This window comes from Brassica napus, chromosome A4 (genome assembly GCF_020379485.1).
Source record: "Brassica napus cultivar Da-Ae chromosome A4, Da-Ae, whole genome shotgun sequence".
Classification (NCBI taxonomy): domain Eukaryota; kingdom Viridiplantae; phylum Streptophyta; class Magnoliopsida; order Brassicales; family Brassicaceae; genus Brassica; species Brassica napus.
The window spans coordinates 3,943,063-3,962,234 of NC_063437.1; the positions used below are offsets into that span (position 1 = coordinate 3,943,063).

General features: G+C 29.6%; 3 protein-coding genes across 3 annotated transcripts; all 3 read left to right on the forward strand.

Annotated features, from left to right (window-relative positions):
• The first annotated feature begins 8,341 nt into the window (after positions 1–8,341).
• Positions 8,342–11,081, forward strand: LOC106371449 (phenylalanine ammonia-lyase 2-like). The gene is given in 2 exon segments (NM_001315970.1): positions 8,342–8,880; positions 9,194–11,081. Coding segments are annotated over 2 exon segments (2,175 nt in total). The 5' UTR covers positions 8,342–8,455; the 3' UTR covers positions 10,944–11,081.
• LOC106447832 (F-box/FBD/LRR-repeat protein At4g00160-like) lies at positions 11,082–13,172 on the forward strand. Its single transcript, XM_048778003.1, has 2 exons — positions 11,082–12,261; positions 12,362–13,172. Exons 1-2 carry the CDS (start codon positions 12,124–12,126, stop codon positions 12,671–12,673), a joined length of 450 nt encoding a protein of 149 aa, XP_048633960.1. The 5' UTR covers positions 11,082–12,123; the 3' UTR covers positions 12,674–13,172.
• Positions 13,173–13,731: 559 nt separating this feature from the next.
• Positions 13,732–18,971, forward strand: LOC106349841 (F-box/FBD/LRR-repeat protein At3g52680-like). Its single transcript, XM_013789809.3, has 4 exons — positions 13,732–17,279; positions 17,369–18,234; positions 18,311–18,448; positions 18,549–18,971. Exons 2-4 carry the CDS (start codon positions 17,395–17,397, stop codon positions 18,858–18,860), a joined length of 1,290 nt encoding a protein of 429 aa, XP_013645263.2. The 5' UTR covers positions 13,732–17,279; positions 17,369–17,394; the 3' UTR covers positions 18,861–18,971.
• Positions 18,972–19,172: the final 201 nt, after the last annotated feature.

Below are 19,172 nucleotides of genomic sequence, written 5' to 3' on the forward strand. Positions count from 1 at the left end.
TGGTCAAACTAAAGAGTATTACCGCGTTCTTGGTTTAATAGATCTTCCATTGCTTATTTTATGTATCCAACTTTCTCAAACAATGTGATCTAACAAATCACATCTTGTAATTCTCTTAAAAACTGAATGCTCTTTCTAAAAAAAAAACAATGCTATTATATGGCATCAAAATTTCTTTTTCCACCTGTCTACGTAATAATTTATTTTTTTCCTACGCAACTAAAAGTCAGATCAAAATTAACTTAAATATGTATGTTCTATGATCTCTCGTATTTTTCATCAGAGTTTTTTTCTGAGGTAGCTTACTGAGTACACTAAATTTAGTTATGTACAATAACAGGACCAACAAACGTTTTAGGATTAGGATCCGGCCATATCGGAGACCATATCGGATGGAGTAAATCGCTCATTTTATATGTTTTATCGGTTGATCATGTTGGTCCCGAAAAGAACGCACTTATTTTTATAAAGTGGACTAGTTATCGCACTGTTTGATCCGAGTTTAAAATATCTTTCGACTAATGCTAGAGAGTAGCTGGATCGCATGTTAACAGCCAAAGCTAAACCAAAACTTCCCACATAATTATAACTTTATTTCAAAGAAGACTCAAACCCTGTAAAAAAAGTGTTATAGTTTTATCCAAATCTCATCTACCACTTGACCACAATCATTCGGGTAGTAAAACACTTTGACACTAACATTCACGTTTGAATGTGTTATCTATATTAACTTTTTATTAATTTCCTATTCTGTTTATATAAGAAGAAATTCAAAATAGTTATATATATATATATATACACATATATTTATCTTAAATATACTTCTTTTAATATTGAATTTCTTTTTGATAATTAAGTGATCTCAAAATAAATATTAACAAAATAAAGTTAAATAAAAGATATTAATAATGACATTTTAATAATTAATTTAATTCATTAAGGGGTTGTCATTGTATTGAAATTTTTGAACAATCAACGTGAGAAAGACATCTAAAAAACTGACTTCTTAAATAGTATTATAAAAATATGATGTGATTTTATAAAAATAAATTTACGAAAAACAGTATTTCTAAATTTTATATTTATTAATAAAAAGAATGATATGCATTTACCTATGGTAAACAATATAAAGTTATAACTTTAAAATCCTATAGAAAACAAGAAAAAAAGCAGTTCCTTCACGTAGAATATACTTCAAACCATCTACGCAACAGCCCCTCCAGCCTATGTGTGCCATGATAATTCAGAGAAACAACTCTCTTACAGATCATCTTTTCAATGGAACGAACTAAGGTACATGTGTTTAAACATGCCCTTTGATGCCTTCTAGAGTTTCTTTCTTTCCAGATTAGATAGACCGAACACTGAAAAACAGCTTGAGGAGGATGGAGTCAATCTGGAGTAGCCCTAAGTAGCTTCGCCACAAAAATCGTTCATATTGTGTAAGTGTAGGGACAAGCAAATAGAAGTGATCTCTACTCTCATCTCACTCTTCACAAAATACACAACCTTGGATAATAACCCACTATCTCATACAAATCCCTGTAGATAATTTGTCTTTTAGAGCCAACCATACTATGAAAGAATGTCTAAGAATGCATACAAAAAACCGTTTTGATGTTAAAAATAATCATATTTTTAAACCATAATATTAAACAACATAATATATTTTAATGTTTAAGAAAAGTATTTATTTATATTAGTCTATTTTCTCAGATTATTACAAAAATTAAGTTAAATAACATATACTAAAATAAAATTTATGAGCTAAAAATATTTTACAATTTCTACTATTGATATGTTTTTCAGTACAAAAAATATCCCCTATATATTAATTGAGAAGCATTTAAAAAATGAGAACCTTAATTTTGTATTAATTAAAAAAAACAATCCTAGGTGGCACTTCTAAATGCCTTTTAAATTCCATTTCAAAGAATTCTAGAGCATCTAATATAAAGTATAGTTTAAAAATATACTAACAACATTATATAACCCAAAGTATAAGAAATGTGCATTCTTTCCTTAAATAAAAGATACAGAATTACCTAATATGATTAATATATATATGACAATTAATGACTATGAATAATAAAGATTTGATAACAATTTTTGCATCCTTCTTCAGTTTTGTTTAATTTTATATTATTAAAAAGATTAAACAATCACATTAACCATATAATAAAAAAAAATATTTTTTTTCTTATATGTTATAGTTTGATTTTTTTTAAATGACTTTGAAATTACATAAATGAGGAAACTTTATATGTTATATTTAAAAAAAAATTAAACAACTTAAATTACAAAAATAAGGAAACTTTATATATTTTATTTTTCTTACATATTAGATTTTTTCTTATATTTTATATTTAGAATTTTTTTTAAACGACTTTAAATTACAAAAATGTAAGTTTTTCTTAGCCAAACAACTAAAAGCATTAAAATAAGATGTATCAATTTGATGGTTGATCTGAAACTTTTTAAAACCATATGGAAGATAAATGTCAAAATAATTCAACTGTGGACACAATATTGTTCAATTTTTTTCAAAAATGTGTTCGGTGGAAAAAAATAATTTTTTTGTGTCATAATTTGTTTAATGTCCAATCTGATCAACCCATAATATATTAATCATAGTTTAGTTTCACCATTTTTATAAAAAATCATCCGGTTCATCTAGGGATGTTCAACCTGGATATTTGTTCGGTTTCGGTTTGATTTTTTTCGGCTTTCCGATATTTTGGTTTATGAAGAATATTTACCATATTTAAACCATATTTACTTTGGTTTAGTTTGGTTTATATACCCTCGGTTTTCGGTTTATTCGGTTTTATATCAATATACCAAAATACCATAAATTTGTTTTTTTTTAAAAGTATTTTATGAATTTTATTTATATTATTAGATATTAGTTTTTAAATAACATGAAGATATTTCGGTTTTTACTATTTAAAATATTTAGTAAACATATTAAGTTAATAATTATAATAATTTTTACATAATATAAATTAGTAATCCATAATATTATAAATATAAACACTCATATTTGTTAACAAGAGGGTAAACGTTATGTTTTATTTAATTTAATAAAAATAAAACATAACTTTAACTTAAAATAAAAAATATTTAATTACTGAAAACAACGTTTCAATATAAAAATTAAACTAAAATAAATTATGTATATATTCATAATCTTATTATATAAAGCTTGATTCTTCAAAGTTGCTAATTAACATGATCGCGACTAATGACAATTATATATTTTAAGATTTTGACATGTGTTAATTTATCTCATAATTAAAAATATATATACTAACATATTAACAAAAATCAATTTTATTAAAAAGTAATTATAAATATTATTTAATAGTAATTTTCCTTTTTTAAAATTCTAACCAAAAGATAATTGCAAAAGATTATTTGATAATAATTTTCCTTCTAATATTGTTTAAATATATAATGGTTAAATATATAATGGTTAAAAATATATCTTATTATATAAAGCTTGATTTTTCAAAGTTGCTAATTAACATGATCGTGACACATAGCAATTAAATTTGTAAGATTGTGACATGTGTTAAAATAAGTTACAATTATCTTTTGGTTAGGATTTAAAATAATATTTAGAAAAAGGAAAATTATTATTATATTTTAATTGAAAAGAAAATTATTATTACATTTTTTTGAACACTAGATAAGAAAACTATTACAAAATATCTTTTATTGTTCTATTTAGGAGTTTTAAAAAGGAAAATTACTATTACATAATCTTTTACAATTATGGTTCTTTTATAGTTTTTTTAAATATTTGATAGTAATTTTAATTATTTTAAATTATATAAACAAAGAATAATTATAAAAAGCTATTTTAAAGAATTTGTTTTAAAAAATATTTTGTATAGTTTTTCGTTTTTATAAGTTCTAAAGAAAGAGATTTGAAGGGGTAATATTATTTTTTTAAACAATCTTAAATAAAAACGAATTATATAATTCTACAAGTACAAGAAATTATTTAATAAAAATAAAATAGAAAAACTAACTATTAAATAAGTGATATTCCTTTTTTAAAAGCCTACAAAAATAAAAATGTAAAAGTACTCTTATTTTATTCATATAAGTAACTAACTTTTTTTTTTTAACAGATAATTGTATGCTAAGAAAATATAAACAAAAATAACTATTATTTTCACATCTATATTTTGGTTTAGGATTCCTAATATTATTTTCAAATAAACAATTATATTTACAAGAAAAATATTATCTGAGTATTTTCTTTTAATTTCTTTAAGCAACTCAATATTTTATTATCCTTATTACATCTTATGATGCTAACATAAGATTTTTTTAATAATTATGATGTTTTTTTTTCTTACATAAGTGTGTTTGAATATATGAATATATGTTTGTACGTATAAGACACAATATATAATTAACCAGACATAATGTTTTATTAAAAATAAGTTAGTTGTATTAAAATCCTAAACAAAAACGAATTATAGTGTCTATAAATACAAATATTTGTTTTATGAAAAATATTAAATAAAAACTAATTATTAAATTAGAAAAATTCCTTTTTTTAAGTAAAAATAAAAATTAATTTTAAAAGTAATTTTTTTCTCATAAATAACTAACTTTTATTTTAATATATGATTTTGTGTCAAGAATATAAACCAAAAATTACTTCAAATATTTCACTCGATATGATTGTGACATGTGTCAATAAAAAAATTAGATTGCGTATGTGTTAATAAAAATCTGTCATTATGTGAAAATAATTATTTTTCTAAAATCCTAAATAAAAGAAATTTGAAAAGTCACTTTTTCAATTTTTAATCTTAACCAAATAATAGATATATTATTTTTAATCCTGACCAAAGAGAATTATTAAAGTAATTATTATTTCCAAAATTTAATGATAAACATGATACTAAAATATGTAATTAAAAATATTAGTGATTTTGAGAAAACGAATTTGGAAAATAGCAACTTTTAAAAATAGTTAATACTATCTGAAAATATTTATTTTAAAGTAATTTTATTTTCTAAATCCTAGACAAAATATAATTATAAAAACACTATGTAATTTTAATTTTCTTTTCTTATACTCAAAAAACTGTAAGAGAATATTTTTAAATTTCTTTTATAAAAAAATTCTAAGCAAAAGAAATTTGTATCATATTTTTTAAGTCCTAACAAAAAGATAATTCTAAGAAGTTATTTGATTGTATATTTTAAGAGAGAATTTGATGATGAACATGATATTAAAAATTATTTAATTAAAAACGAAGTGTAAAAATAGTTTTGATGAAATGTAAGAATCATTATTTTAAAATTATTTTATAGTAACTAGAAATAATTCTTTGATAGCAATATATTTTTCTGAAATTCTAAATATAAGATAATTGTAAAAGTTTATATGATAATACTTGTCTTTTTCTAAAATTATAAAAAATGTAAAAAATGTTATTAATATTTTTTTATTTTTTTAATCGTAAATAAAAAAAGAGATTTTTAAAATATAAGTTTTACGTTTTTTAAAAATCCTAACAAAAATAAAATTACCTATTTAATAATAGTTTTTGAAAAAGAAATTTGATGACAATTATGATGCTAAAGCTTTTAAATTAACAAAAATAAAAACAATTAGGATGTTGTCAATATTTATGTATTTGGTCATACAAAAATCAAACACATGTTTGCTCATAAATATTGATTATGATTATTTTTTAGTTTTATTATGTAGTATTTCTAATTACTTTTAGTTTTATTATGTAGTATTTCTAATTAATTTTAGTTATAATGTTATTGTGAAAATATATCATTAATAAATAATGAATCAAAAAAATTATTTAACATTGGATAAGTTTATTAAAATATTAAATTAGTACATAAAAAAAGTGTATAATGTTGTCATTGTTTCTTGGCCTTATTTAACTTCCAATTCTTTTTTAGGTATGAATGTTTTTTCTAGCTCTAAATAAAAAAATGATAACAATTCGTCTATGCACTATGATTATAAAAAACAGATATTAACTAAAACTTATGTGTGAAAACAAGTCTTAATTATAAAATAAATCTTATATAACATATGGAAAAACAATCTTAAAACTATAACAAAATGATTTTTAAAAATATTCTTTATTTAATTAAAATATCAAACAAAACCGATGCAACGCACGGGTCCAAATCTAGTTATATTATAAACTTTACATATAATTGTACTACTATATTTTAAATGATCGGTTTATTCGGTTTATTCGGTTTGATCGGTTTATATACCAAACCATATCCATATACCGTGGTTTTCAAAAATAACATACATTCGGTATATTTGGTATTACCAAGTCCAAACCAGATTCTCTATTTCGGTTCGGTTTTAATTGGTTCGATTTTACCGGATTGAACACCCCTAGGTCCGTCCATCGAAAAGAAATTATATAATAACAAGAAAAAAATATTATATATGTATAAATAAAATAATTAAATATATAAAAAAATTATAGATAATATTTACAAATAAATTCACCATGCGCAATGCACAGGTCTTATTTAGTTATGGTTAAAATTGGAGAATTAATACAATTCAATAAGTGTTACAAGAAAATTACAATTCAATATATCCCAAGTTATAACCAAATTGACAAGAAATTATATATCTAAATTTCATGTCTAACTAAAATAATATAATATTATTTAAATAAATCTACGTATAAACTACAAAATAATTAAAATTAAAATTAATATTTTAATTTTATAATATATTTATTTGTTACTATTTAGGGGAAAATCAGCTAGTGCACAATTATCTGCAGAGTTTTACTTTATTTTTATTTTTTGACAAAGCAGTGCTTTCCTTTTGCAGACACGTTAATGACAAAGCAGTATTAATTGTCGGATTAGTCATGAAAATTTGGCAAATCGTTTAACAAATAAGTCATCAGTCATCACCTACAACTAAACCATCATGATCCAAACCGTCTTTTACATACTGAACAACATAAACGAAGGAAAACCCGGCAATATACAAAAAAGTAATAACGGTATATTTTGTATATATATATACTCATCCACGTTTATTCAATACAATTACTTATTTTCTTATTTCTTTATTTATTCTATAAAATTTATTTAGTTTGTATCTCTATCATGCACTGAATTATCAAAAAAACAATATAACTAACGGGATTAAAAAGTACTTATATAGTTTGTTAAAAAAAGCACTTACAGAGTTATATGTACTCATAGCACTTCACAAATCATCATAACGAATAAAATATTTTAATGCTGACAAAAAAAGAATATGATATTTTAATTAAAGTCAAACGCCGTCTTGTACAAATCTTGTGATATCATTAACTTAACCCAAACGACTTAAATATTTGTTATGAGGTCAAAATGTTTAGTATCTAACCTACATAAAAAGTATAGTAAAAATAAAATATATAGTAGAAAATAATTCATGCAGGTTTGGGTCGATTTTGACTATTTAGTGGGGTATTATAATATTTTTTTGAGAAATTTTTAAGTGGCTTTGATTTTGATTTGGTTCTTTTAAGTCATCATCATGTCAAATGCAAAATGTATTTTCTTTGCAAAAAAAAATGTAAGATGTATTTGACGTTTAGTAAAATGGTTATCTAATGAACAGTATCGCAATACGATTATGATTTGTTGACTATGTCTATATTTTGTTGACTATGTCTATATACGGGCATAGCCAACACCGAAATTTATAGGTCCTAAAACAATTATGGATTGACATTTGATAATTTATACGTAAATTCTTCTTTATTAATTTTAGAAGTTAAATGGTTTAAACATTAATTAAATTTCTGGAACTGAAATGAATGTTTTGCTCTGTGCTAAAGACTGGTCATGAATACATGCTGAGACATAACAAAATGTATCAAATGGGACGAAAAATGTAAAAAAACTACTAAAAATCTCTTATTATCCTTGAAGTGTTTGTTATACGGTATGGACGTTGAAATTGACTCTACTGCGTTCTTACACACCTACTCCCAAACCATAATCACTCGTAAACTCTCACCAACCGCAAAACGCTATTTCCCTTCACCCACCAGCCGCGACCACCTTTTCCAAATAGACTTTTTGCGGCTCAAATCAAAATCACGTTCTCTATCCTTAACCGTTAGATGATCACAAGCCATCCAACGGTCATCAGGAAACTCTCCACCCACCCCTCAATTCTCATTTTCAGTTTATGCTTTTATTATTATTACATAATTAAAAAAAAAAAACTTGTTCTCTTGTACTTACCTAACATCAAACACCACCACATCGTGTCCTTATATAAACCACTCTCCTCATTCTCTTCTTCCTCAGGAACACAAAACCAAACTCCTTCACCAACATTTCAAAAGCTCTCCTCTCTTTCATCCTTCACCAACAATTCAAAAGATCTGTTCCTATTTATCAAACACTAACTCAAAAACCAATGGATCAGATCAACGGATCAGTTCACCAAAACGGCAAAACCGAAGCCATGTTGTTGTGCGGCGGACTAGAGAAGACTAAAGTGACGGTGGCGGCGGATCCGTTGAATTGGGGTGCTGCGGCGGAGCAGATGAAAGGGAGTCATTTGGATGAGGTGAAGAGGATGGTTGAGGATTACCGTAAACCGGTGGTGAATCTCGGCGGAGAAACACTGACGATCGGACAAGTCGCTGCGATCTCGAACGTAGGCGGTGGCGTTAAGGTTGAGCTAGCGGAGGCTTCAAGAGCCGGCGTGAAAGCTAGCAGCGATTGGGTCATGGAGAGTATGGGTAAAGGTACTGACAGTTACGGTGTAACCACCGGGTTTGGAGCTACCTCTCACCGGAGAACAAAAAACGGCACCGCTTTGCAAACCGAACTCATCAGGTAATTAATTAAAATTTAAGATTGTGAGTAAAATTGACTAGAGCATGCAAGGAATGTGATCAAACATTATTTTATTTTCTAATTTTTTAAAAATTCAAAGTTTGGGGTTGGAATTAGAGATATTATAATTTAGTGGATTAAGTGGAAAATTGGCAGTGATTGTTTGGTGCGGTCTAATTGTCACTGAATATACTCACGAGGATTTTTGTTGCATGGGAAACACCCCGGGTCAGTATATCGGGTCGGGTCGAGGTCCGACTTTAGTTTATTTTATTATATAGTTTTTAATGAAATATTGTTCGTTACGTTTCAGGTTTTTGAACGCCGGAATATTCGGGAACACGAAGGAGACATGCCACACGCTACCGGAATCCGCCACGAGAGCCGCCATGCTCGTCCGAGTCAACACACTCCTCCAAGGATACTCCGGGATCCGATTCGAAATCCTCGAAGCGATCACCAGCCTCCTCAACCACAACATCTCTCCGTCTCTCCCCCTCCGTGGAACCATAACCGCCTCCGGCGATCTCGTCCCCCTCTCCTACATCGCCGGTCTCCTCACCGGCCGTCCAAACTCCAAAGCCACCGGTCCCAACGGCGAATCCCTAACCGCCGAGGAAGCCTTCAAGAAAGCGGGAATCACTTCCGGATTCTTCGATCTACAGCCTAAGGAAGGCTTAGCGCTCGTCAACGGCACGGCGGTTGGATCCGGCATGGCGTCGATGGTTCTCTTCGAAGCGAATGTTCAATCGGTCCTCGCCGAGGTTTTATCCGCGATCTTCGCGGAGGTGATGAGCGGGAAGCCGGAGTTCACCGATCATTTGACTCACCGACTCAAACACCACCCCGGACAAATCGAGGCGGCGGCGATCATGGAGCACATCCTCGACGGAAGCTCGTACATGAAGCTAGCGGCAAAGCTCCACGAGATGGATCCGTTACAAAAACCGAAACAAGACCGTTACGCGCTCCGCACGTCTCCTCAGTGGCTAGGCCCTCAGATCGAAGTGATCCGTCACGCCACGAAGTCAATCGAGCGTGAGATCAACTCCGTTAATGATAATCCGTTAATCGACGTTTCGAGGAACAAAGCGATTCACGGTGGTAACTTCCAGGGGACTCCGATAGGAGTCTCTATGGACAACACACGTTTAGCGGTTGCAGCTATTGGGAAGCTCATGTTCGCTCAGTTCTCGGAGCTTGTTAACGACTTCTACAACAACGGTCTTCCTTCGAATCTAACGGCTTCCAACAACCCAAGCTTGGATTACGGATTCAAAGGAGCGGAGATCGCTATGGCTTCTTACTGCTCTGAGCTTCAGTACCTTGCGAATCCGGTTACAACCCATGTTCAATCAGCTGAGCAGCATAACCAAGATGTTAACTCTTTAGGACTCATCTCGTCTCGTAAGACGTCAGAAGCTGTTGACATTCTCAAGCTCATGTCTACAACGTTCCTCGTAGCGATTTGTCAAGCTGTTGATTTGAGACATCTCGAGGAGAATCTGAGACAGACCGTGAAGAACACGGTTTCTCAAGTGGCGAAGAAAGTGTTGACTACTGGAGTCAACGGGGAGTTGCATCCATCGCGGTTCTGTGAGAAAGACTTGCTTAAGGTCGTTGATCGTGAACAAGTGTTTACATACGTTGACGATCCTTGTAGCGCTACGTACCCATTGATGCAGAAGCTAAGACAAGTTATCGTTGATCACGCGTTATCCAATGGTGAGACTGAGAAGAACGCAGTGACTTCGATCTTTCAAAAGATTGGAGCTTTTGAGGAGGAGCTTAAGATGGTGCTTCCTAAGGAAGTGGATGCGACTAGAGAGGCTTACGGTAATGGAACGGCGGCGATTCCGAACAGGATTAAGGAATGTCGGTCTTATCCATTATATAAGTTTGTGAGGGAAGAGCTCGGGACGAAGTTGCTGACCGGAGAAAAGGTTGTCTCTCCGGGAGAGGAGTTTGATAAGGTGTTCACTGCAATGTGTGAAGGTAAGATTATTGATCCATTGATGGATTGTCTCAAGGAATGGAACGGAGCTCCCATTCCCATATGTTAAGAGAGCCTTCCTCTGTTATGCTCTGTTCTGTTTTGTCCAGCTTCAGTTTTGTTGCTTTTGCTTGTTTGAAATTTGAGTGTAATGTCAATGGTGTCACTTTGTATAATATATATATATGAAAATTACGTGTAATTCTCATTTGATGCATCAAACAATAGTTTTTATATGAGACAGAACAGAAGCAACCATGTCTTAAATGTTGTGCTCTCTATCTTGAGTTGTGTGAGAGAAAAAACAATCTTTGTCAGAGTTTAGTTGTAGTCTGTAGATGTTGCATGTTCAGCGACTCTTGCTTATACTTATCATATTATGGATCATACTTATGAACAAATTTTTACTTAATTAGTGTACAACTTTATCTAAATGAACATTAATTTTCTCTGGAAACATAGATTCAGAGAGATATGAATCAAAATCAAAAGAATATATCTCCATTCTTACAAGTGCATGCCAGTGCAGTTCCTTCGATGCTGAGGAGCGCCCTGCAACAAACAACATCGAAGGAAAGTGTTCTCATCGCATTGAATCCATAATCTTAATAGGCCAGAACTGAAATCATATATAAGCATCTTGAGCTTGATCAAGCAATGCCTTGAAGATTGGATGTTTAAGCATATACATCTTTATCACAATCTCTTGTAATCATCAGCTACATACACTACCAAATGTCCTCTTAGAACATCTTTAGGTATGGCTTCATTTTTTTTTCTTGAATCCCCAGGAAACCTTACCGCAGCAACTCTCGCATGAAGATGATGTATTATTGGTGAAACTAATTAGGTTTAGTTGATATTAATTCTTTAGGACTTGTCTATATAATATTTAAGAAAACGTAGCAGTTCAACTCTTGTTTAAAACATTTTTGATATATTTTCAATACTATATTCTATGTTGTGATTTTTTAGATTCACATGTAATAGAAAAATTCTGGATGAACAACTTCTGAACGGCTATCTTGGACAAAAAAAATGTTTTCTCTTACATGGTTAATTAAAACTCTACCAATATATGCACCGGGGCTGGTGGCGGCATATATTGGTAGAGTTTCTAATGTAATCAGTGAATCTCTCGTTTCAGTCAGACGTCTTGTCTTGAATGTATCAACTTCGATGGTAACTTTTTTATGTTCCATTTTTTTTTTGGTTATCTCATTATTTGTATAAGTTATTAATTTCGTCTCATGGATAGACTATATATCCTCCTACTGGATGTATCTTCTATCAATCTACAGATATATACGCATGAACCAGGCTGGTATGATCTACTTACGTGGATGCTCGAACATTCACCGAAACTACAAGTCCTGAAGCTCGTTGGTGTAAGAAATTTTATTGTTTTATTATTCAGCTAGCTATTTTTGATGGTCTAATACTGATGATATATACATTGACTACTACTCTTTTTCACGTTGGTTACAGAAATATAGGATTAATCCTGACTATCATGTTCTCGGCTGGGAATGGAATAAGCCAAAGTCTGTCCCTGAATGTTTGTTGTCACATCTAGAGACATTTGTGTGGAGAAGATACGATTGGAAAGGAGAAAAGGAAGAAGAAGTGGCTATATATCTTCTAAAGAATGCAAGAGGGTTGAAGAATGCGACTTTCTCTACAGGTCCCATTGAACCGGGCCAGCTTGACAAGTTGAAACAGAGACGTAGGACACGCAAAAAATTGGATGGTGTGCTCAAGGCTTCTAATACATGCCACCTTGTGTTCAAGTTTGAATGATTTTAATTATGTATTGGACTCTGTTATACTTACAATATAGAGAGTGAACAAAATATGACGCTTCTAGCTTAATCGGTTATCGTTTTAGACTTTTAAAACAGCTTTCTCAATTTTATTCCTTTTGCTTTTGATTTTGCTATGATGATGCATTCTTATATATTTTCATTCCATTCTTTTTGAAATAAATTGAATATTTATGTTTTATGATTAATCACAAACAACAAATCACATTAACTTCTTGCAAAATAATTGAAAACATTATCTAATCTGAAATAATTTTTTTTTCTAAACATCAAATTAAATGAAACGGAGAGTATATTATATTGACGATTGACAACATTATCAAAATATCTCTATAATATTATTAGAGAAAACAGTTTCATATGTGTCGTGCTCACGTAAATTATTACGATGAAAAGATACTCTTAATGGATTGAAAAATATTGTATCTAAATACCATCACTACAAAAATTTATTTCATAAATTTTAAATTTACATTCCTTTTCTTTTTTTAAAAAAAAACATATATAATAAGACAGAATCATTTATAAAAATTTTAATACATATATATATATATATATTTGATTTAATAAAAAGGAAAATTCACAAAAACAATCTTGATATTAAGAAAAACATTAAGATATATTAAAAATAATTTTAAGCAACATTATATATATATATATATTCCAAAGTAATAAAAATATTTTGTTTATATCTTTCTTTTTCTTAAATGAAACGAGAATATATTTTTATATAAGTGATTTCATAAAAAAAGAAGATAAATAAAAATAGTCTTGATATTAAGAAAATAAATATCTTCCCTTTAAAACATATTTTTAAGCATTTTAAAATATATTTTCAAAGTAATAAAAATATTTTCTATATATCTATATATTTTCTTACAAGATTACATAAAATAATCAAATAACAGAAAATTAAAATATTTTAATTGACTAAAAATGAATTATAAATAGTAATATGGAGATGTTTTATTTATTTTTTGCATACTTTTTAGTTGACTATAAATATATTATAATTTAAACAAAATAAAATAGTATCTACAAAATTTAATTAACGTATATAATATGATTTGTATAAACAATCACAAAAATAAAATTTGGTATTTCTTTTAATGTTAAAAAAGGAAACTAAAACACTTTTTACTATTAGCATATTTTTATCTAATAATTATATAAATATTTTAAAATAGCACAACTGTAGAATATAGATACCTTTAGTGAACAAAATATTATAAAATATTAAATTTCCTTTTAGCCTAATATTAGTCTGATTTATTTTGCTTTATGTTTGTAGAACCTAATATAACCTTGTAAAATTAACCTCACAAATCGGAATTCTCATGTTTTAGCTTATTTTAAATTAATTTTCACTTTACCTTTTAATAAATCTAATTTATATAATTACTTAGAATTATGATGTATTTTCATTATTGTAAATACCGATATGTGCTCATTAGATTTCAAAATTTTATCAGTAATGTTCATTTATGAAATGTTATATTGATCACAGATCATTTTTTTCTAATAATTTCTTTAAAAAACAGCATATATCAAATTATTATAATATTACAAAATATACTTGTACATAAATGAAGAACTAAACTAATACGATAAATAAAACTAATACGATAAATAAAAATAATTTGATTTGTCTTAATTAAAATAAAAAAATAATTATACTTTAATTCAAAATTGCAAGAATATATATACATATATAACTAAATATACTCATAAAATTAGTAACTAAATTAATCCAGTTTCTTATATCCAAAATCAAAGATCTAACTAAAATATTAATATACTATTTTATAATAAAATTTTATTTATTTTTCTATATATAAATTATGAGATGACCCGAAACATATTAATTAGCAAAAAAAAATATTAATTAATGTTACAATTTAGTTCTTGTATATATATATGCATAAGAGTTCAGATTATTATCTTTATAATCATTTATTTTAATTTGAATAGAACATTTTAGATCTTTTCTGTTTTGTTCTTAAAACAATATGTATTGAGTTATACATAATATTGATAAAATATGTTTACATATCTAATGCAACAATCAACCTAAATGCAAATAACAAAATTAATCAAAAAATAATTTATTTTAAACTTTAATTTGGAGAAGTAGATAGATTTGGACATTCGGATCTTGGGGTCTGGTTTGGTTAGTGCATATCGGGTCCGGATCTTTCGAGTCCTAGACAGTTCTTCCTAACTAGTCCGACTAGGTATTTAATAATTTTCAGTTCGGTTTGATCCCTTTCATGTTCGGGTTGGTTCGAGTCCATTAGTAAAATACATGTAGTCTATGTTTTCCCAATTGACACTCTTCAACTTGCATCCATTTAAGCGGAATCTTGGAGAAAAGCTAACGAAAAAGAGGAAGAGGACAAGGATCATGAGGACCCTCCTACTTCAGAGGTTCAGACAGTGCCCCCTTGGATATTTCGATATGTACCTGCCAAATTGATACTTCATTGATTGATAATAGCAATGTAGTGGCTTAGGGTGGGGTTTTAAAGATCAAATTGGTTCGAATCTTTCGGATTACGGGTGTGCAACAGAAGCCTCTCAGAGATGGAAAGTTTATTATGGGCAACTCCATGCATGAGAGACATGAGGATAACCTCGATCCGGTTCCAGACAAACTGATTAGATCTATTGGATATGACTGCGAACCCGATGGATTGGCCAGCATTCGCGTCGAAAATTGAATTGTTCCATAGACTACAGGAGGACTTCGAGACCGTGAACCTGACTCATATTCCTCCAAGTAGGAATGGTTGGACGGATTCAAAGCAAGAACCAGAGGTTGTATTTTCTCCCATATAGATCAAACATGGACATGCAGAAATGTTCTTCGGAAAATCGGTACGTTTGACCAGCACGTGATCTAGTTTAAACGGGAAAGAAATAAGAGAAGGCATGGAGAGCAGCAACATCCATATAGTCTGTTGATAAAGACAATTGATAAGACTGTGACGAACAGATTATCTACCATTAGGCGCCAGGGTGATCAAAAGATGGAGGAGGGCCTTAGAATTTGGTTTGGAACAAGATGATATGTAAAGAGGAGTTTATACTTTCTTTATCATTCTAACTCATAGTTACATCATATGTAAAACAGTTTTTTGGATGAATAAAATTTAACATTTATTCAAAAAAAAGAATGGCCTCTAGTCAATCAAAAATATTTAAATCAACATAAAAAGGAGAACTAAAAAAAACAAAACTCGAACAAGTTAATGACTCACACAAACTCAACAACAACTACATTGATCAAAAGTTCAAAAGCTCAATCAAGTAATTCTTAAGAATAAGGATGACCTCTTCTCGGATCCTACCTACTTTTGAAGCTAAGCAGGAAATCTTCAATATATCACATCAAAGATATATACAAGTTTCCATCAATTTTTGTTTGTCATAAAATGCATCATCTTTTGATATAAGACTTTTCTCTCTAGAAAAAGTACTTCTTTGTATAAAAAGTATGGTGAAAATGAAACTCTACTTCTCTTCAGATTTAGACTCAACATTTGGAGTCCATAATAACTGGACATGATGTAGGAAGCAATGGGATCTATTGATGATGGTTTATGTATATTTCTTGGCTCCGTATCATTTCATGGTCTAAAAAGGACAATCCACACAGTCTCACATGTTTATCTCTTTATGCTTCAAACTGGGGATGAATTATCCACCCACTTTGAATGTGAAATTTTATAATAACACTATAACCAAAAGCCTCCACTTTATCAAGAAATTCTAATTCAACATCAGAAATGCAAAGTGGGTTAACCAAAAAAATAAAAGCCCAATAAACATTAATAATGGTTATATTGACCAAAAGTACAATTTTATCCATACAAAACTAGTACAACGAGTACGACAAAAACACCTCATCAAACACATATTTCAAAATATTTATGGTTTACTCTTGAATTTATAAACTTTGAATTGGAATTGACACATGTCATCTTTCTATATTGTTTTGTAAATAAATCGATATACTCGAATCTAACTATATAAATAAGAATGTAAAATTAGATTATTTTCTTTAAAATCTACAACGGTTACATTGACCAAAAGTATAACATCTTATCCACACAAAACTAGTATAACGAGTACGAGTAAAACACGTCATCAAACGAAGATTGCAAACAGATATGGTTTACTCTCGGATCATGAATCTTGAGTTGGCATTGACATATATCCTCTTTGTACTTATATATATATATAACAATTTACTCGAATCTAACTAAATAAATACAAAGAAATCCTAAATAATTTTCTTCAAATCTTTTCATCCTTTTTAAGTTTTTTTTATGGTATCAGAGCCATGAATGATTTTTCCAATTTTTTCTCTGCTTAGATACCGATGGTTCGTCTTAAATATGTTATATGTCCAGAGACCACCAACTGAAAAAAAAATCTGTAATTGACAACATGAAATCTTAATAATTGGAGTCTTTTACTTGTTTAGATTTGATTTGTGCAAGCCAATTTTTGGGTAAAAATATCTTCAAATAGCAGTGCATTAATCTGAAGGATTTTACTAGCAACAACCATTGAAAAAGGTATATTTCTTTGTTTAAAGAGTTTTGAATTTTGATACCAACTGAAACACTTAAATCAATATATTTTTCTCTCTGATTTTTTTTTGTAGTAATTTTTTTTCCAAAGAGAAGTGTCATGGCTGAAGAGATGAATATCGGTCAGCTGGATGAAAATTTGATTCTGAAAATCCTTTCTTTAGTTCCAATAAAAACTGTCGTGTCAACGAGTGTCTTGTCTAAAGAATGGCAGTCTCGTTGGAAGTCGGTGCCAAACCTGAAGTTTAATTCTGAGGACTACCAGAGTGAACACCAAACATTTTCAGAGACTGTGTACAAGTCTCTCCTTTCATATGAACCTGAGGTTCTAGATAGTTTTCATCTCAGCTTTGGATCAGATAAAGCTGATGCAGTAGATGTTGTACATTGGATTAAAACAGCGTTTGCTCTACATTTGCGTACATTGGTACTCGAATTTCTCATCTATCCATACGAGGTCGACGAGTTCATATTTACGAGTAGCTTGTGTACTTGTGATACACTAGTGACTTTGAAACTCGGAAGTCTTATTCTTGTAGATATCCCTGCACCGGGTTCGATGAAGTCTCTTAAAACGCTGCATCTTATTCATGCGTTCTACACAAACGATGAATCTATCTGTAACCTTTTATCTGGCTGTCCTAGACTTGAAGAACTCGTTGTGGAACGATCTTGTGAACACAGTGTGAAATTTTTCACTATCAAAGTCCCTTCTTTGCAGATATTAAGGATTTATGATGACAATGATGAGGACGAGTTCGTTGGATATGTGATAGATACTCCTTCTTTGAAATACTTAGAGATTGGATACTTAGGATGTCCACAGTTTTCTCTGAATGCACCGGGGCTGGTGGCGGCATATATTGGTAGAGTTTCTAATGTAATCAGTGAATCTCTCGTTTCAGTCAGACGTCTTGTCTTGAATGTATCAACTTCGATGGTAACTTTTTTATGTTCCATTTTTTTTTTGGTTATCTCAATATTTGTATAAGTTATTAATTTCGTCTCATGGATAGACTATATATCCTCCTACTGGATGTATCTTCTATCAACTGGTGTATCTACAGATATATACGCATGAACCAGGCTGGTATGATCTACTTACGTGGATGCTCGAACATTCACCGAAACTACAAGTCCTGAAGCTCGTTGGTGTAAGAAATTTTATTGTTTTATTATTCAGCTAGCTATTTTTGATGGTCTAATACTGATGATATATACATTGACTACTACTCTTTTTCATGTTGGTTACAGAAATATTGGATTAATCCTGACTATCATGTTCTCGGCTGGGAATGGAATAAGCCAAAGTCTGTCCCTGAATGTTTGTTGTCACATCTAGAGACATTTGTGTGGAGAAGATACGATTGGAAAGGAGAGAAGGAAGAAGAAGTGGCTACGTATCTTCTAAAGAATGCAAGAGGGTTGAAGAACGCGACTTTCTCTACAGGTCCCATTGAACCGGGCCAGCTTGACAAGTTGAAACAGAGATGTAGGACGCGCAAAAAATTGGATGGTGTGCTCAAGGCTTCTAATACATGCCACCTTGTGTTCAAGTTTGAATGATTTTTATTATGTATTGGACTCTGCTATACTTACAATATAGAGAGTGAACAAAATATGGTGCTTCTAGACTTTTTAAAACAGCTTTCTCAATTTTATTCCTTTTGCTTTTGATTTTGCTATGATGATGCATTCTTATATACAGTATAACCTCTTTAAACTAATGCTCTATAAATTAATATACACTAAAAATCTCTATAAAATAATATAATTTTATAGTTCTAAATTGAGCTTTTGATTCAATTAGTATATCGATAAATTAATATCTTTTTAAATTAATAAAAAATTATAATTTTGGTTTTGTCCAAACATTAT